Source organism: Myotis nattereri, assembly GCF_964212035.1.
Source record: "Myotis nattereri genome assembly, chromosome: 7".
NCBI classification, from domain to species: domain Eukaryota; kingdom Metazoa; phylum Chordata; class Mammalia; order Chiroptera; family Vespertilionidae; genus Myotis; species Myotis nattereri.
The window spans coordinates 62,889,480-62,909,884 of record NC_138082.1 but is presented as its reverse complement, the minus strand read 5'-3'; the positions used below and the strand labels follow the sequence as shown (position 1 = coordinate 62,909,884).

At 42.7% G+C, this 20,405-nt stretch overlaps 1 protein-coding gene across 1 annotated transcript; it reads right to left on the bottom strand.

Annotated features, from left to right (window-relative positions):
* Positions 1 to 573: 573 nt before the first annotated feature.
* On the bottom strand, positions 574 to 19,944 carry RND3 (Rho family GTPase 3). Its single transcript, XM_081095296.1, has 5 exons — positions 19,544 to 19,944; positions 18,990 to 19,077; positions 7,497 to 7,606; positions 4,284 to 4,418; positions 574 to 2,607 (listed from the first exon to the last, which is right to left on the bottom strand). The coding sequence occupies exons 1-5, from the start codon at positions 19,691 to 19,693 to the stop codon at positions 2,356 to 2,358; spliced, it is 735 nt and encodes a 244-aa protein (XP_080951422.1). The 5' UTR covers positions 19,694 to 19,944; the 3' UTR covers positions 574 to 2,355.
* Between the last annotated feature and the right edge of the window lie 461 nt (positions 19,945 to 20,405).

Below are 20,405 nucleotides of genomic sequence, written 5' to 3'. Positions count from 1 at the left end.
CCATTGTTCCTTTATATCTTCCACACACTGAGGGCCTTATATTGTGCTGTCCTATGTTATTGAGATGCTGCAACTATAAGTAAGGTCATTTTTTTGTTCTGCTTCCCTTCCTCTGATTGATCCAATAGCTGGGTCCTGGGTCATCCGTTCCATGGGCCTCTGTGAACAAGGAGAACCGCAGGTGGATGGCTGGGTTAGGGGCTCAGAGGGCAGGGATGCAGACTAGCCTCATCTCAGAAACAAATCTGTGACCTGAGACTGCACCATACTGTGTCATTGCTGCTGTTCAAGGAATTTCCACACCTTCTACAAGTTCATTCCAGGTGGCATCATGGCTCTTTATGTCTAAGATCCAATCACTTAGTCTAATTATGCTCCATTTTCTTTGTGTGATTTGAAATCATCATGAAAACTCTTTATAGATGCAGATTTATCTTTTTCCAAGAAACTGCTACTACTGCCCAGAATAAAAACATTCCAACGCCTACTAGGTTTGGAAACATGAGCCAGATTCTGCAATCATCTCTGTCAACATTAAACAGCTAAATCAGGAAGTAGACAATAAAAGGCAGATCACATTTAGACAAAGACATGGTTACTTTTTTATTTGAAGGAGAAAAAAAAGTATGTTTTAATAAATACTGCGGAAACATTGACCAAACAAACATACAAATTGACTTCAACATTTTAAAAAATGCAACAAAGGTTCTGCTTTTTAACAGTTATAACTTATTTTCTTTTTACAATATTTAAATACAGAAAGCACTTGCCAGCTATTTTGTAATACTGCCCAAAGCATAATGCTGCCTCAGTCAAAGCATATTATGTTGGTAGAAACGTCTATATTTCGTGGGAAATGACTGGAATGGTATTTCCTTGCAGAGACAAAACAAAGTGCTTGTAAAACATAGAACGAAGTTTGTAATTACCGTAATCTCCTCTCCTGCCACAGTTTAATGGGAGCGACAGCTTCAACACTTCAAAAATGAAGCTTTATCATTGGAAAGAAAGCTCGTTTTCAACAAGCGCCAACAGGTCAGATTGGGTTTATACTCTGAAAGAAGCTCTAAAAGAAACTGGTCAAAAATATCTGTAAACTATTTTAACTGCTGATTATTTTAGGTAACAACAGCGATCAAGTACTGAACAAGGGCCTTGGCAGAATCTGGCTAAGTGAGGTTTAGCAGTCACTCTAGAAATGGCTAGCATAGTGTCAGGACGGACCGTACATACTTTCCCACGAAGGAGACTCTAAAGCGTGGACAGGAGGGTCCTTCTGTGACCGTGTTCATTTAAAGGAAGCGAACTAAACCGACCGATCATCAGCTGCTGCCAACTTCAGAGCTTCATCCCCCAAAGAAGAGGCCTTTTGCTTTGTACTTTTGGTAATGATTCCAGACAGCTTCACTCACCAACTGTGCTTTCTGCTACTATTCCTTCATTATTTCTTCCTGTGAAGATAGTACCTACATTTTCCCCCCTTAGATCATTCATCCTATGACGTCAAACCAAGACACCTTTTATTTGACTTTGCATTTTCATTAACGATGGCAAAAAAAAAAATTAAAAAAAATTAAAAAATCACACACCCTCTCTTCTACACAGCGCACAAAAATATTACCTTGAGCAATTTACCACTTTTAATGACAATCACAATGATGAACAGAACCATCAGACTGAATAAAAATCGACACTTATTTCTACTTGATCGTCTGCTTATCTTGCAAGACTGCAAAAGCCTTTCTTTAGAGCCCTCTCGCTCAGCTATTGTCAGGAAGGCAAGATTTCAAAGCCTCGCCAACTTTTCCTCTGGATATCCCAAGGGTCCTGATACAATTTCCATTTTAATGATGAGCTAGAAGGAAATTAGATCTCATCCTCTAGAAAACTAAATGCTAAGGTCACAGTGCCAGTTCCCCAGTGAGGACGGTATATTAATATATACTTTTTTGTAAAGGAGATTAAAACATTGAAAAATTAAATCAAAGTAGAGATCCATGACTAGATTATAACAAAGAAAACAATAACGCAAGCACCACTCCGAGCGGGATATTTCTTCTTGGAGGTACTCGCATTCCTCCTCATCTACCTCTAGCCCATCTGAATCTCTCTCTTTTTGGCATATTTCTCAAGTCACACTTCAGAACTCTTCAATGGATTCACTTCTCACCATGTGTTCTACATGCCGAACCTAAGGACAGGATTCCAAAAAGATGAGCATCCTCTCAAATGCCCCCTAAGCCTCCGGAATATGTGACTTCGGCTGCGCACTTCATTCAGACTTCACCTTTTTGTTTTGTTGTTGGTGTTTTTTTACACGAAAGTTCCTTGTCCTCATCAATGGTAACGGGAGATTCACATCACAGTGCAACTCTTCGCTTTGTCCTTTCGTAAGTCCGTAGCAACTGCCGAGAGCTCTGGTCTGCTGGGCATGTGTGAAATCCGCTTGGTGGCCCTCTGTGATTTGTTCCGCTTAACGTTTTTATTTGTTTTGTTTACACACGCCAAGGTGGCAACGTGAAAAATGTCTCTGACGCTATTTTCTGACTGTAGTGCTGAGCATTCAATATAAGTGGCTGCTCCGATCTGCTTGGCCATATTTGCCCCCTGAGAAGTAAAAGAAGGGACTGTATTTAGCAATATGTCTTTGGCAAAAGTTAGAAGTGTCTTCTAAATAATAACGCATTGCAAAGCATTTCTAATGTTAACTGAATTTTCCAAATGTTGCTGCAAAAAAAAATAAAAAAATGCCAGTTTTTAAATCTGTACTGCCTTCTTTACCATTTCATAAATATTTGCAGTCAAGAACCAGTCCTAAGATGCACAATTTTCAACACTCAATAGATGCTGTTTGACATCCTAGGGTGCAAAAGGCTGTCACTGGGCATCACTAAATGAGGCCCAGAGCATCAGTTAGTATGAGTCAAAGAAGTAGGAGAGAAGCTAAGGAGGAGATTCATCTTCACTATCAACTGTAACCAAGAGGAACTAGAATCTCTGGTCTTCCAGGTCACAGCAAAGTATAGAATTACTCAGAGGATCCTACTATTGGAAAAAGGCAGCTGAAGATCATGAATATAAATGATGCATTTTCCACATGCAGGGGTGATTCGGCCCCTAGCTTGTTCCAGCACCTCATGGGGCACTCAATTTTCTTGAGTGTATATAACAATCAAGATTAGTCAATAGGCTGTACCAAAAAATAGGGATAAAGAATAGAATACAGAATCAATTTTGAGATGTATGGAATTAAGTCTTAGGGCCAAAATAAATTGATGAAAGAAACAGTACTGTTATGCCATCTCGTTAGTAAACACAAAATATGTAATTTCTAAACATGGGCCATACACCTCAGTGAATTGAACAATAAGGAAGTGTGCATCAAAACAGTTTACTAAATAACAAATTTTTTGTTAATTAGAAATGCAAGACAAAGACTACAGCATTTAAAATAATGAATACTAAAAAATATATATATATAGCTCTTTCAACATGAACTCTCTTTAGAATCTGTAAGCTTTGAGAGAATAAATTTCTAAAAACAAGTCTCCTCTTTTCTAAATGCTTAGAAAAAACACCTGAAAAAGTGATGAATCTGTAAAAGACAATTTTATTGAGTGTTCTACTTTACTGTCAAAGCCTTTCTCTTTTTGTTGTTTTTTTATTGTGCTGCTGAGTGTAAAATAAGATGAACTCTCTTAAAGAGTACTACCGATGTTGACCCCATTCTCTCTTAAATCCAGTGGGAGCTTTAGATATATACAAGGAAGTAAATGACCCACTGTTCATATACTCAGTAATCAAAGATGTCATTGCTCTACTAAATGCCAGAACATTCATATTTTAAAAGATTTTTTCCCAAACTTGTCTTATTATGCATATACACACATGAATCCTTTATACAATAAACCACTGAAACAATTTTGGAAAGCTTTTTGGGAGGGTTCAGTGCCAAAGTATCACATTTTCAGCCAAGCTTTGCCCCTGGTTAACTTTGTGGCCTTTGACACTGATCTGAGCTACGGGCTGCCCCCAAGGAGCTTAGATGCTTCCCTGTGAAGGCACAGGCCCCAAAGCACCAGCCCCTTCATCTGTGTTTACAGATGGTGCCAATCTGGGCACATGGTGCTCATTCTGCATCTTAGAAAAGGGACTTGCTCTTGGACTTGACCACTGGTTGAGCCTTAAGAAAAGTGGCACCTGTTAATTTTATTTATTATGAGTGATGTTCCATTTCTGTCCTTTTTAAAACCCACACTGGTACACGGACAACATATACATACCTGGTCATAGGACACTGGTGTCTGTCTGTGGTTGGAGAGCTCCACTAATGTGCTGACATCGGTCCGAAGATCAGATTTGCAGCCCACCATGAGCATTTTGGTGTTGGGACAAAACTCCTGGATTTCACCTTTCCACTGTTGAGGGAAAAGACGAAGCATTAGCAAAGTGCTGACACCCACAGAATAGAAACAATTTCTCCACTGGCAGACATTGGGAATGGGACTCATAAAGGACATTGAAAAGGAACCTTCACTTCAGATGAAGAAGCAAACTTGCATTTACCTCCTAAGTAATACTAAGTTTTACTACATCCTCAAGTGGATCCACTGGGGAAGACTTATGCATATTATTATTTATTCTCTGTTTTTGTGACTCAGTATCTGTCCCTACTGCAAGAGACTTGTTGGGTGTTGTGAGAAGGTAACTTCAGTAATATCGTAATTATCAGGGTATCTCTGAAAGATAAAAGTGCCTTAAGCATAATTATATATTGTAACAAGTGATTACATCCTTGGATGTGTTGAGCTGACACGTCCCAGCATGGACGGCTGGGAATAAGAAGGAACCAACATAAGCACAGGTATGCATTCACTGATCCCATCAAGAAAGATGGAGCAGCTACCATGTGATGGAATCGGTATTGAGATTTCAAGAACTGGAGATAAAGTCAATAAACAGAACATTCTGCCTCTAAGAAGTTTCCATTCGAGTGGCCAAATCAACCAAGACCACGGCCTTGCAGAGTCCCACCTTTTGGGCTCTCAGAGAGGCATCTGGCCTGCGGCTCATATGCCCTGGAGTCAGTTTTAAGCTACATAGCTGCTAAATATTTCAATTTAGTGCAACGTTGGGTTAGTTGTTTTGTGACCTAACAGGAATTATTAGAATCTACAGAAAAATCTGCCAGGGGATTCCTCCCTTTAAAGAGCAAATGGATATCTTTTCGTGGTTTCACTTCCTCACACTTGAGATAACCATCAGGATGGGAGTCAGGAGTTCAGAGTGTTCACAGGAAAGTTCTGGCTCTTGGAGAAGAGGGATTAGAGGGGCTGAGATCAGGAATCCACGCCTCCAGACTCTCCCCTCCCACAGGCACACATATGTATTTAAGTGCTGTACTACATATTGTGGTGGTTACAAAGATGATTAAGACATAACTGTGCCTCCAAAAGAGGAATTCACAGAAGAGTGTGGATGATGAAGTCCTGAATATAATCCTGGATAATAAGGACACCCTGCAGGAGTAGTTTCAAAGACCATCAGAGGAGACCTTTCTAGAGCTAGAGGTGTACTGTGGGCAAAGAACTCTACTCCCAAGTACACCAGTGGGTGAAGGGAGCAATGTACTTTCCATAAGAGCCCAATTTATCCACCAATTCCTCCCTCCCTTTTTTCCCTCCCTTCATTCCTCCTATCCCTTCCAGAATTATTTAGGAACATCTACCATGTGCTGAATGGCACTGGAGTTAAGAACTGGAAGTTGAATTAAAAAAAAAAAAAAAAAGAATACAATCTATCCTGCTTTAAGCCACTCTAACCTCTTTGATATTCAAGGACTTAAAGGATTCAATTAATCAAGACAAACCATAACAGGGGTTATCAGGAGCCTTAAACCTCACACGAATGTAAAACATACTCATTAATATCTTTAAGGCCAATGTCACTATTCATTTTGTCTCAGAGGACGAAAGCAAAATAAAACAGGAGCGCGGCTTTTCATTATAAATTATGCATAACCCGATGCTACGTCAAGTAAAAACTCCAGTAAATAAGCAATCTCTTTTACCTACAGACAAGCACTAGGCATGCTGTTATGTTGCTCTTCAGCTGTGTAATGACTTTGGCCTCCCTCTGCATGTCTAGCAACTATTTACGAGCACTGAAGACAGGAAAGGTGTATTCATGCCTAAGCCTGACAAACATTAGCATTATTTGTGATACATAGATAAGTTAAAAAGTAGAAAAGCACATTCATTGAGATAACTGTGTTTGCCATGTTTAGTAAAGAGATGAGTGATGATTCACCTTCAAACTCTAATTTTATATGACACAAAAGATGAACAGTCAAACATGATAAAGAGGTATAAATTAATAAAAACACACAAAATGTTATAATGACACTGCCTTGTTCTCAACCATATCCTTTGTGTAAGCCTTAGTGCATGGAGAAGAGAGGGCGCTCCACAGAAGCGTCTGATTCTGAAACCCCACAGCGCTCAGGGCCGGGACTGAGAACACAGGCTGATCCATAGTGAAGCACATGGCTTCGGTAATTGCCCAGAGGCTGAGTACAAGACTGGTGGAGGCCCAGGACAGCTCCTCCCTTCCGCTGGCCTTCTCAGTACCTGGGACCCACCTGTAATAGGACCCCTTCCTCTTGACCTCCCCCTGGTTCTGTCTAGGGCTTCCTTGGGTCCTTCCACCTCCAGAAACCAGGTATGTTATCATCAGAACATGTTTACAACTACTGTTCTTGTTAGCATCTGACATCTCCCTAATTACAAGTCACCTTGTCTAATGTCTGGAAACACGCCCATGCTCCTCCTATATTAGTTCTATTTCTGTTTCCAATAACTAACATCATTACTGAAACACAGCCTCTTTCTTAAAACAGCTACTATTGCATTCTTTTCACTATCTGAGTTGAGGTCAAACATAAACCTATAAACTAAGGCACAATCTATAGGGTAAATAAAGGAAGGAAAGAAGGAAGACTTGCTTGACAGTAATCAAATATAATTTCTGCCCAAAGAATAAACTCAGAGGCTCTTAAAGGGGCATTTTGTTTCTTAAAATGAAATACAATTTTAAGCAAGCTCATCATCAAAACTGCTGACACATGGAAACCCTAACATAGTGTAAAAGTGTCCTTTATAGTGTTCTAACTCCAACATACACAGCCGAGTATTAGCTAGAGCAGGGGTCCTCAAACTTTTTAAACAGGGGGCCAGTTCACTGTCCCTCAGACTGTTGGAGGGCCGGACTATAGTTTAAAAAAAAACTATGAACAAATTCCTATGCACACTGCACATATCTTATTTTGAAGTAAAAAAACAAAATGGGAACAAATACAATATTTGTATTTGCATGTGGCCCGGGGGCTGTAGTTTGAGGACCCCTGAACTAGAGTGTTGGGGCTCCTCAGCCCACTTCATGTTCCTATGTTATATATGGGCCGGTACTGAACCGTGTCATCATCCTCCAGCACTTGCCTTTTTTAGGACACTGTCCAGAGTCTCTGGTCTACTGATGTCAAAGCAAATCAGCACAGCATCTGAGTCTGGGTAAGAGAGGGGCCGGACGTTGTCATAATAAGGAGAACCTGGAAGAGACAAAGATACACCAGTTTTTAGATGAAAATCTCTTGTCTGTCATGCATTAATCCTGCCCTTTTGAATTAAATCCCTTGAATATCACATGGGGGTGGGGTCCCACTCCCACTTCCTCTAATTTTTGGTAATTAAGGCAAAAACAAAACAAAACACACAAACAAAGGCTGAGTAGTAATATATGCATCGCTGCCAGAAGAGGAATGAAGCCTCCCTTGTATCTGATGGGACTCCAAAGGGAAGAGCCGGGATCTAACATCTGCATGGTTCAGAGTGAAGATTGGGCATCAGGGTGAAATACAAAGGCTGTTGGAGTCAGATGGCCCAGAATGCAAACCCACCCACTGCCACCACTGAAGGAGGGGCAGGGTTGCTTTAGGATTCTGCGTCAGATTCTTCATTCATAAATGAGGATACCTACCTGGGATTAAATAGACCCATTTAGTAAGGGCTCAGTAAGTCTTAACAATGGTTATGGTTGTGTTGGTGCTATTAAAAGCTGAGTGGTAGCCAGCACCATAAATGGAGCTACTTCTTGGGAAAGAGACCAAAACTCAAAAGCACTCTGACAATCCGGTAAGGGTGAGTCGGGGAGGGAGGAAAGGTAGGTTCAGCTCTTCAAAGAGAACCACAGTCAACCACATTGCATCTGTGTACCCTACCTCAAAGTTACAAGTTTGGATAAGCCATCAACCTGTGAGCTTGCTTACTTAAACTCACCCCCAAACTCTACACAGTGTCTCTTCCTGTGACAACCAAACCTTGTAATAAATGCCACATTGGATCACGTCACTTTTTTACACAGTTCCATCTCTGAGAGTGACACGGAGGCATGATCCAAGGATCTTGGCCTGAGTTAAATCCAGGGCACCCAAAATGTTTAAGTTACCAGCAAATTAATTTAACCACAGAACCCTCTAGCCATTTAGAAAATTTCTCCCTTTCCTTTAGGAATCCCAAAAGATGGGCAATTACACGAGGCCAATTATTATAAAATAGTGTGACTATACAATCAAATGCAGCTTGTCAATGCTTTTTATTTTTTAAATCATTTTCCGTATACTGACATTGCACAGGCATAATATGAAAATCATTTTATTAGGGGATATATATAAATGTGTGTGTGTGTGTGTGTCTAAGTATGTATGTGTATTTGACTCCAGAGTAGAGAGTCAAATCTAAACCACCAAAGCCTTTTTGAAAATCAATTCCCTTTTGACATATCCTTCCATTTCTAGCAGAAAAACATGACATGCTGTCTCCTGATAAGTCAAAACCTTGATAGTCAAAGTCAGGAGGAGAGAAATACTAAAGAAGCTTTTAAAATAATCTAGCAAAACAAAATGTGAGGCTATTCTTGAGTTCTAGAAGTCATTGCAGTTAGGGTGCACCAGCCTCTGTTCACAGTAGAGTCTGGTCCCTAGCAGTCACTAAGGAACCCAGAGACACTGTGGCCTTTACACTGAGCTGTTTTACAGGTGGACAGTGACAATTCAAGCCAGGTGTGTCTACCAATCAAGGAAGAAGGAAATGTTCTAGGAATCAGGAAGAAAGTGTATGAATAAGTACAAACAATCGGAGCCAGAATTTTTCATGAGCTGCACCAGCTCCCTACCCACACCTAGAAGCAGGCTGACAACTGAAAGACATTTTTCAAATGCTTAAAGGTTTCAGTTTCTTTCAAAACCAAGTCATTTTAAATAACGAGGTGTATTAGAATGAGGATGACTCTGAAAATGATAAGCTGAGCTCCTGCCTTTTCGGCCATTTAAAGAAATCTGAGGTGAAGAGAATAACACACATAATTCACTAATTTAAACATTACTGAGAGGCATCAGAAATTAGGTTGCTTATGGCTCTGTGTGGGTATATTTGTTCTGTCCGGTGCTGACTTTCCGAATTGCAACCTTTCTTGTTTGTGTCCAAAGTCTAACTTTGACAGAGCTGCAGCTGTAAACATTAAGGAATTGCTTTCCAAATACGGAGTCAGGAAGTTCTGGATCATAGAATGGAAATCCAAATACCAACCATGAACCCCAGGATTTCCTCTGCTCTTCAGAGTTAGCAGGAGATGAGTGGACCCCAGATCCATAAAAGCAGAGCTTTTCAACAGTGGGGACTGTCAGAAACCTAGTCAGGCTTTCAGAGATCCCCTTTCTTGGAAACCACTCACTTCCCAGCCTCAATCTGCCCTGAACTTGGGAGGAGAAGCACCTGCAGGTGCCTTATACCTTCAGAACATGAGGTGAGAGTGCTCACTGCCAATCTCAGACTCACAACTGCTCTGCACAACAATGGGGGCCATCTTCCAAATAACTACAAAATTTAGGAAAGACAGCCAGAGAATTACAAAGGTGTTAAAATAGAGTAATGAAAATCGGGACTACCAAGAAAGTGGTTTCATAATTTAGCTCACCACGTGGCTGCAGAGAATACTCCTCAGGCCCGGCCCTTTCTGTGCTGGGTCTCCCTCCCCCATACATTATCAGCCACAAAGGGGATCCGGCTCTGTGTTCCGCCCTCTGCCCTGTCCCGCCTGGAGACTATGGCTTCCTAGAATCAAGCCATGTGCTCTGTGTGCTTAGTGAGTCAGCCCACATAGCTGCAACTGTAGAAACTGTCCCGACTTAAGATGAAACAGAGCTGTGACTGATACCACATCCTTACGGAGGTTTGTTTCTGTTCATGTTTTCATTTGGTTTAATGTTTTGAATGAAAATAAGTATGTATGTGAAGGCTCATGAGAAATAAACCACCTTGCTTTACAGTGTAGAGATGCAATTTTTAAAAAATAAATTTATTGGGGTAACATGGGTTAATAGGATCATACAGGTTTCAACCATACACTTCTATGATACAAGATCTGTGTGTTGCACTGGGTGCCCACCACCCACAAAGAGGCACTTTTTAAAAGCTTTCACAAGACCTGATTAGGAGTGATCCTGTCCTCTCACTTCTGTTAGATCGACAGGAGTGTCCAAAGTGGCAATAAAACTGATCCCCATATTTATTAGTTATAAGCATAATTTGTATAACCACTAACTACAAGAGTAATTTGTCATTAAAAATAACAAGACCACAAGACCACTTACTCATTATATTTTGGGGTGGGGTAAAATTTTCCTATCCCAAAAGATCTTTCCTATCTTTTGGGATAGGAAAATCTACTGCCTCTACTTTTTCATAGTAAAAAAAAAAAAAAAAAAAAATCTAACAATACAGCTAAGCAGAACCTTTAGGGAAAAAAAAAGAAAGATCCTGTGTAACTTAACAGTGTTTACTCTGCTTAAGCACTTCGGATTCTTCCCTGTTCTCTTCTGTAAAGCCCATGCTACTGCACAAAGGAAAGCAAAGCTGGAGAGTGCACGCTGTAATCACAGGCATGTGTGGTACAACTCACAGGCCAAGAAAAAGGGAAGAGGAATTCCAGGAATTCCCTGTGAAGTGAGAACCAATATGGGAGGCAGAAGTGACACCAAAGTAAGGGCTGAAAGTAAGCCCATGAAATGGGAAAAATGCGTGCCCTTAACTCCTACGTCTCTCCCGAAAAGTCTTAAAACAGTCTGTTAAGCCAAACAGCAACACATTAACTTCTATATATATATTTTTAAAGATGCAGGTGCAAAGCTCCCAGGGTAACTGTAGAACTAAACACAGGAGTGCTGCACATTTTTCACTATGTAGGAGCATACTGCAGTACACAGCAGGTACTGATGTATGTACCCCAAGAATGTACCTCAGCTAAATGCTTGTCTAGGTACTGAGCTGAGCTTTCTCAAATAAAACTCTTTCTCAGCATGTGCAATAGGCTTCATGCATATGGAAATCTCAGCTGCAGCATTTCTTATTATGCCAGACGAAACTTGAAACACACAGCACTATTCCCAAGTCCTTTCTAATGAGCTGATCAGACCATAAAGAGAAAACTTCAGGAAAACTCTGTATTATAAAGAAACAACTGTGCCACATATGCACCCCACCACAAAAACAAAACAAAACAAAACAAAACAAAAAAAAACAAAACAAAACAAAAAAAAAACAAGAAAAAAAAATCTCTTTGCTTGGGTGTAGATTAGAATAAGTGCACATTTATGGTGCTCTGAGTTCCTCAAGTTTGGCAAACATCGGCCAAGTTCTAAAAGGCTTTTGAAACATCAGGTCTACCCATCTTTGTCTTCAAGATCATTAACTTTGCGTGAGAGCAGCATTTCCAGCCCAAGAAGAGTCACAAAGTGCCTCACCCAGAAACTAATTTTGCAGACATACCTGCCTGTTTACGTCATCCTTTCACAAAGATAGAACATACCATATATGTACATCATTGAATGTATATGTGAGAAGATTCATGCCCAAAGGCAGGCTTTATGGAACCTTTTGTGAAACCAGTTCAAATGTTGTGAGTCTCTATAATAGGAGTCTGAGAACTGAAAACTCTTCTAGTTGAGTATTTCCTAAATATTTCTTTTATTTGAACCTTAAATTTAAAAACTTTCCATTCCCCCTTAAGAAATTCCTAACAAGAACAATAAAATTAGGAATACTGCATATTTTTTTTTTTTTGGCAAAGAAAATAGATTTAACTTTTGGTATTTTCAGTGGCCACCAACAGAATCTCTGTGCCAACAGCAGCAAACACACGAGACTCTGATCTGCCCAGCTATCAGCGGATTCCACTTCTTCATGCCATCCAGAGAGTGAAGGCTCCAAATTAGCAACAATCTCCACCATGTGAATCACGTCTGAGCAGGACGTTTCTGTCTGGCACAGTACGGGACTCTGAACTCTTTTCCCCGTTAGTGTGCCCCACAAATGCCATGCCCGCAAATATGCAACGAACATTCCCAAGAAGAGTATTTTGTTTCTTTTACAGGTTCAGATTCACTGGAATTATGAACAGATTTTATGAAAACGTGGATGGGGGCACTTCTGTGTTGCTATAAAGATAGAATCAATATTTTTTATTTCTTGGGGCAATGCAGATGCATAGTTGGAAAGTCAATGAGGTAGAAATAAGGTCGCTATTTGGGGGCTGTAAATAAAGTGGTTGCCCTAAACTCCTGGTCTTACTTAGACTTTTAAAAAGTATTAGAATCCAAACATTCTGCTTAAAGTGGAACTATGGTAAGTCACAGAACTTTAGGGATAAGGGTAGATATGAACAAAAGTTTTTAATGGCATTATTCTTCAGTAACAGATTAAAGACTGTGTTCCATATAATACTTGATTCCTCAGAGAAGAGCTCCACAGGTGAATTCACCTTGCCATATCATCAGGCTCACTTTTCAAAACCAATTTACACAAAACCTGGTCAAACTTCTGCGAATTCCCAGTTGCATTCGGTGTCAATGGGAATTTGCTTTGGTGTCTCTGAGTCAAGTTGCCAATATATAGTAACTGAGAAGACATTTACAAGGCATCTGAAAATGGCTGAGGTACAACTAATTCATTTAGCACAGCCCACCAGATACCATGAGCTTATTGGAGAAACTATTGATCCCTGGTGTCATATCTACATGCAAAAGAACTGGATTAATAAGGAAACATCTGGTTATTTCAGGTGCCATCAAAATGACCAATATGGATGCCTCACTGAAATGTACAACTTAGCAAGGAACTAGGTTGGAGAAAACTTAGCACTAACTGAGGATCTAGAGACAGATGTAGACGTAGAAAGGGAATTTATACCTTACTTTTTAAAAATCTATAGTATAAGCTGAAATCATTGCATGGTGGACAAATCTCCAAATGTAGTTTATTGCTTATTGAAAATCACCATCCAAACTTAAGAGCTCTCTGTTTTGCCTTAATCTACATGTCTTACAGAGTTTCAGGATAAAAGCTTAAGAGTTGAACCTCGTTTTGAAACTCTAAGCTCCTAGGGATCATGACTACCTTATTATCGAACTGGTTTTCTGCACTTTTGCCCTTGGTAAACACATCACCCATGAGTATTTGGCTTCTTTGTAAATGCTTGTTCTCTGTCTTTCTCTAACAAGGTTAAGTTAGACTTCAGCTTTCAGAATCTTGGTTTCCTTGAATCATTAAATAAATGTAAGCTGTTTCCAAGTGGGATGGATGTTAAAGACTGGGTCAATTTATGGAGATAAGGAAGGCATTAGATCACGGGCTTGGGCTGGCCCTCTAGCCTTCAATTCTTTGGATCTTCGTGATAGGTGAAACCAACTTTAGAACCTTAGACTCCCCCTCCTATAAACAAGTATTAAAGAACCAAAGATAAGACTCATAATGCCTTGAGGGCTCAGCTTTGCTCTGCTGTCCCCACCCTGTTCCCACAGCATTCATCAGAGTTCATGCACACACAATGCCCTAAAAAAACCTAACAACAACAACAAAACTGCTTACTAGCTTTATACTTCTTTCTATTCTATATGTCTTGCCTTGATGTGTTAATTTACATGGTAAATCACAAAAGAGATGCCAGTGATCTCTTTTGAAGCTGCTTTTCTGAATTAATTATACACTAATCTCCAACACAGCTGAACATTTCCATTCCTGTTAAGAAATATTTCAATAGAAAGCTTGTCACAGAGACTATTCTTTAAACTTATGTATAAGCTATAGATATAACAATATAAATGACTTCTATTTGTAAAGAGTTTGTCCTTAAAGTCAGACCATGAATTGAGTTTTTTTTCTTCCCTTTTCCTTTAAGTATAAAATTTAAAGACAACTATATTCTCTGCTAATAATGTTAAAAACTAATAAGGAAGTACTAACTTTAGCACATAGGGCCTAAAAGAAGCTTATATCATGACGAGATTCAAAAGAGTATTCATGAGGAAACAGCATCGTTATTGTGGGGGAATTTTAGCAGCTGAACTGAGTATTTTAAAACTAATAATATGCCTGAAATAAAATGTGCATTAACTTGCCTTGGTTAAAAGCTGGCATGAATGACTATTCACATGCGTTGAAATTACACTGCAATCAAATCACTTAGGAAAGATATGGTGATCCTTAAATGACTAAGCTTCTATTATTAGCTCCATGCTACAAATTGCTTCCATGCTTGGCAAATGTGGCAGACTCTGAAGCACATGATAGATAGTAGAACTACTTTGATCTCAACTCATCACCTCAAAATGCTGATACCATGTCCCATGGTTTTGCAGAAACTCATGGAGTAAATTTGAAAATTATTTGGGGCATTTCTGAAAATATTAATAAACATGTTCATCTTCTTAATGAAAAGGGAATACTTCTCATTAAAATCAAAAATTATGGATCTGTATCCAAAGGCTATCTTTAGCCCCTCTCCCCAACCCCCCGCCCACTACCACTTTTTAGAGGATTCATGGTGGCTTTAGTTCAAAGAAGGTTTTATTTACTTTCAGAGGGGCTGGAGTGACTTTAAGTAACCATCAGAAATCAACTAGCCAAGTGCCACTGTGGTGACTTGAACTGGTGTGTGCACTGGCGGCGGGAGAGTCTATCTGTCAGCCCTAGGGGTGCCTGACAATGGAAATACACTGTAACCAGGTAGAACAGGGCACTTGGTGCAAGAACCTCATCATAAGTTGAATATGAGCTACACTACATGGGGAGAGTTTCCTTTTCCCCACCCCACCTGAATTAAATGATTCTTGGGGGCAGGGCCTTTTTAAAACTAGCACTGCATCTCTAAGACCTCACACAGGGCCTGCACATAATAGGTGCAGAAAAAGAGAAGGGAGCTAGAGAAGAGAATAGAGGGCACTATTAAGTTTCTGTGCCTTAAAAAGTGGGGAATGGATTATCTTTTCTCTTGGTGCAAAAAGACCCTACATAGCCTGCTTGCACTTGATGTTCTTTCCTACACCCAAATTGGCAGAGCTTTGCCTGTGCATATCGTATGACTGCTGTGGGGTAAGGGGACCCCTGTATGAGAAGCCTTCCAAGTATGGAAGCCAGATAAGGCAAGAATTGCTTCTGGTTCCTGAATGTTTACCCCTCTGCTAGGAGGCTAAACACGAGGAGCATGCCACTCAAAGGACAAAGTTTATGCAATCTTTCTCCCTATATACTAGTAAGTGAAGTGAGGAACATCTAATTTTTCCTAAATAAATCTCTAACTTTCGCAATGTTTTAGAAAGGAAAAATAAAATTGACACTTAGGACTTTACAGACTTGGTTTCGATCTTATTTCCAAAGTTAAATTGATAGCAATTGGGGAAAAAATAAATGTATAATGAGGCATAAGGCACATGCAATTATTTTCACAACCTGAACTAAACAAATATCTTAGTGGGCAAAGAAAATGTCAAACATTCATCAAAAATTAATCCTGTTTAGAAATTTGCCATGAAAAGCTCGAGGTGCAATGGAAAAATGTTAAGACACTTGAAATGATTAGCTACTGATGCAGTGGTTCTTGCTAGATGTATTTTGCTCATGAATGACAAACCATTTTTGGTGGAAACAGTCTATTTTAGAATTTAAGCAGTGCTTGGTAACTGTGTTTAATTAACTAATATTTTGCCTCACAAACAACATAATGGAATTCTAACTATGCCTTTATTTCCGTTTGTATAAACCTCAATTGGAGCAAAGATTTCATTATGGAATAATTTTGCCGTGATATTTTCTTAATCACAGTTTTTCCAAACCTTTATATTTTAGTTAAACATCCATCCGTTTTGTTTCATTAAGTAAAAATACAAGTGATTATCTCACTACAGACTTCATTTCAGGTGATTATCTTTAGTTTGATGAAAGGCAATATTTATAAAGTTGACATTCTTTGTGCACAGATAATTCAGTGGTAATAAATGTCAGAAAATCTGATCTCCTTGGAAACTATGCATATTCATTTGTTCATGCAACATATTTTATTGGGTGACTACCGTGTGTGAGACATGATGCTATGTATGCAGAAAGTTTGAATTAAATACTTGAAAATATCTGAAGTGATTGATATTTACTGCACATGTGAAGCATAGCCTCCACATTTTGTTTATTTTCTAGCCTTTGAAAAACAATGTGTCATTTTTTTCTGCCAAAAAAAAAAAAAAAAAAAGTCAATTTAGCCCTTTGGGGGCCTAATCGAAATCTCCGTTGGTGGTCCTGTGACTCTTGAAGCCTGAGACAGGGCATGTATAACCCAGCATTCCTTTCTCTGAGCCCACCCGTGCCCCTCCCCTACCTAAATGAGTCTCCTTCCTAAATCCCCCAGGAAGCAGAGGCTCTGTCCAGAACCTGGCTGGCTTTGTGGGTGGTGAAACGCCAGCACTGGAATGCCAGATCCACTGGGACTGAGAGCAGAAGCCAACCAACATCCTGGGAAACAAAAAGACTTGCTTGTCCGGTGTCCTAAAGCCAAGAAGCAAAGGGCTGGGAGAGATCCTGCACGTTATCTAGCTTTCTGTTCTCTTTTTTCAGACAATGAAATGAGGCTCAGGGAGGTAGGGGATTTATACACAGAAATCGGTGCTAACCAGTAGCTAAGATCTAAGCAGACCTTCGTATCAATGACTGGATCAGACTCAGACCACACACCTAACTGCCTAAATACTTCTTACCTTGCATTAGGTCCAAACCTGTGTGTGTGTGTGCGTGTGCGTGTGTGTGTGGGGGGGGGGGGAGGAGGGGGAGAGGGGGGCGGATTACTGGTGCTAATTATTGGTTCCAAACCAGCTGTCCTGCCTACCAGGTATCACAAATACCTTGATATGTCTGGGAATTAGATCCCATTAAGTACTGGGGGCTCTGTAACAACGCTGATGATAGGAACTACTGAGGTATAAGAAAACACTAGCATTCTAGCAACACCTTCCCTGCAGCTGCTAGACTGTGTGCCATCCCCCATACAAAACACGCTGAGGTCCTGGTTCTGCTGCCCTTGGCAAGGCTCCAGGAAGAGCCTGGCTCTCCAGGGGGAGACAAAATCTGCGCTCCTCACTGCACAACTCAGAGCACCAGGCAGTGACCACGAGAGGCGCTCGTGCGAGACTTCCCGCGGGTCTTTGTGCCTGGACTGCCTCAGGCGACCCTGTCAGGCCGGTTCCTTCCCGGTGCTCTCCAATCCCCGAGTCCCTCCGGGGCTGCAGAGGTTAAGGCCCAAGGTTGTGGGGAGCTCGCACAGCCCAGAAGCACCTCCAGGAGGCTACTCCCAGCTTGACAGCAAAACCTGCGTGTTGGCACTTGCGCGCTGGTTTCACCCGGGATTGGGCCGGTTTCACCGGCGGCAGCCCAGCTGCTGGCGGAGCTGCACACAGCAGCGCGGGGGCTCTGACCCAGCCTGCGCGCTGGCTCCTCCTCCTCCAGAGGCAATGCCCTTGGTGAGCACCTCAATCCTTCGCTCCCGGGAGCCGCACACACGAGCTGCGGGTGCCTGGATCCCAGACCCAGATTCCGGGGCGGGGGGCGGGGGGGTGCCCTTACCGCATTAGACCCAGCCGGAACCCCTAAAAGCCGTGTGCTGGAATCCTGCCCCCGACCACCACCGCGCACCAGGTGGATGGGTGGGCGCGTGGGAAGGTGATAACCCGGTCTTGACCCCCAGATCCTTGAAACGAATTCACCACCACGTCAATAATTCAACTGGACGGGAAGGTCAAAGGCGAATAGTGCGGCCCGCGGCCTCGTAGGCGGGCGGGGGTGAAGCAATAGGGGTCAGGGGGGAATGGCACGGGCGGGGGCGGGGGCCAGCGTGACCAAGAGGAGCGGGGCGTTGGTGAAGGCGAGGGAGCTCGGATCTGCAGGTCGGCACCGGGGCGGCGGCTGGGAGCGGAGGCCGGGGACCAGCGGGCCGCGTGCTGCCCCGCCGCCAGCGCATTCCTGGCTGTAGGCGTCACGAGCGCCGCGGCGGCCCGGGCTCGGGTTCCTCTCCCCTCCCACCCCCCCGCCCCCACCCCCTCCCAGCCAGGGGCGGGATCCGAACGTAACTGCGTCGCTTCGGGGATTTTCTCCCACCTCCCACTTTCCACCACCCCCGCCGCGCTCCGCGCCTCCCAGAAAACCAGCAGGTTAGATCCTGGAGGGGCGCCCGCCGGGAGCCAGGTGGTTCCGAGGCGGTGCACGCATCACGCCAACACCGAGCCCCCTTGGCAGCTGCGAGGCGACTCGGGCAGAGAGTCCCGCGAGCCAACCGCTCCCTGGCCACCCGGCTACAGGCGGTCCCCGCCGCGGGGTCACCCTGCGGGCACACAGCGCTCTTTTCTCCCCACTGCCATCTGCTCACCCCACCCAGAAGGGGCAAAGTTATCACCCAGCAGGGACCTCGGGGATCCCTCGGAAAAGGTCGCCTTAACCGAGGGGCGGCCGAGCGCCGGCGGCGGGCGCGGAGAAGCCGCGGGGCGCGAGGTCCCAGACCCGCCAGGCACCCGGGAGCGCGGCTGGAAACCCGCCCCGAGCACCACGCGGTCCGCTGACTCTTACCCGAAGTGTCCCACAGGCTCAATTCTATTCTTTGTGTGTCGATTTCAAAACTGGCCGTGTAATTCTCAAACACTGTAGGGACGTAATTCTGGACGAACAAAATGGACAGAAGAGTGCAAAGAGGTTATCTTAAAAGACACGACGCCGCAAGTACCCCCTCTGAAAAACTGCCTCCTCAATTAAAAATAAAATACCCGACACATCAGGTCGCACGCCAAACAGGCAGGCCTTTTCCTAAACCCCTGCCTCCCCGCTCGCCCCACCCGGCTCCCCAAGACATGAGGATCCAAATCTCCCAACCCCGGGTTCTGCACACATGACCGGACAAGTTTCTGAGCTCACAGCAGAATGTGCAGGCGCGTCCCAAACCCTAAAACGCTTCCTGCCCACTTTCCCTCTCCAGGCAGTCTAACCGGTGGGAGTAATAAGGGGTGGAAAAGACAGCTTAAAAAAAAAAAATAGAGGAACAGGGAAAAGCAAAAAGGAAAGCCCACCTGGAGACGGGTACCCCGCGGGCCGCCCCCCTCCTCAAAGCCCCGGCCGGCCACACTCACCTCGGGGAAGCAGTCTTTGGCGAAGACGTGCAGCAGCGCGGTTTTCCCACACTGACTGTCTCCCACCACTACTATCTTGCATTTCACGTTCTGATTAGGATCCATGATAGATTTGCTGGATAATTTCTGGCTGGCTCTTCTCTCCTTCATTGATCTTGTCTTATTTTCTCTTAGAACAGGAATTTTCTCTTAAGAGGAAAATATATATATGTATTTCTCTCTATATAAAAAAGCAGATATAAAAATAAATCGCAAGGCTGCTGGGAATCCCTGAAGCGCGGCGCAGACAAGGAGAGCTGGAGGAGCAGGCTCGTTACTCCCCTCCAACAAGTTTTATGCTTGACTCCACACCGCGCTTCCCAAGTCCAATTCCGATCCGACTGCTTTGTTTCACGCTCTCTGCGCGGCTTTATATGCTCGGCCTTCCAATCCTCTTCTTTCTCAATGAGAGAAGGAAACTGATCCGCCTCCTCCCCTTTTATGGAGCCAGGGAGCGAGCGCTGTCTGCTTACTTGCGGACAACGCAAGCAGTGCGCCCTCTAGGGTGACCCTGAGGGATCCATTTCCAGACCGAGGCTCTGGGACAACTTGAAGATTCCAAGGACGCTTTGCTGATGGATGGGACTGTGCAAGTCCAGGAGGAGATGGAAAACTGAATCTGTGTGCATAGTGACTTTTACTAGCATTTTTTAAAAAACGTTTTAATAAGGACTGGTCTACAGAAGATGCGTGAAAGCAAAAGCATTTGTCTCCTAAATTAAGACACCCATATGAAATATAGGAAGCAAGTCCTGGGTGGGGAAGGGTTAAGTGGCTGTTTTTGTAGAGAAATGGTTTGTCATAGGTATATAGGCCATAAACC

What these genes read in the sequence shown, in the direction of transcription:
- RND3 (XM_081095296.1), bottom strand. Translation starts at nt 19,693, where the DNA reads ATGAAGGAGAGAAGAGCCAGCCAGAAATTATCCAGCAAATCTATCATG. An exon ending in CCAAAGACTGCTTCCCCGAG is followed by an intron (nt 19,078 to 19,543) that starts GTGAGTGTGGCC and finishes TTGTTCGTCCAG; the next exon opens with AATTACGTCCCTACAGTGTT. An exon ending in CACCAGTGTCCTATGACCAG is followed by an intron (nt 2,608 to 4,283) that starts GTATGTATATGT and finishes TTTACTTCTCAG; the next exon opens with GGGGCAAATATGGCCAAGCA.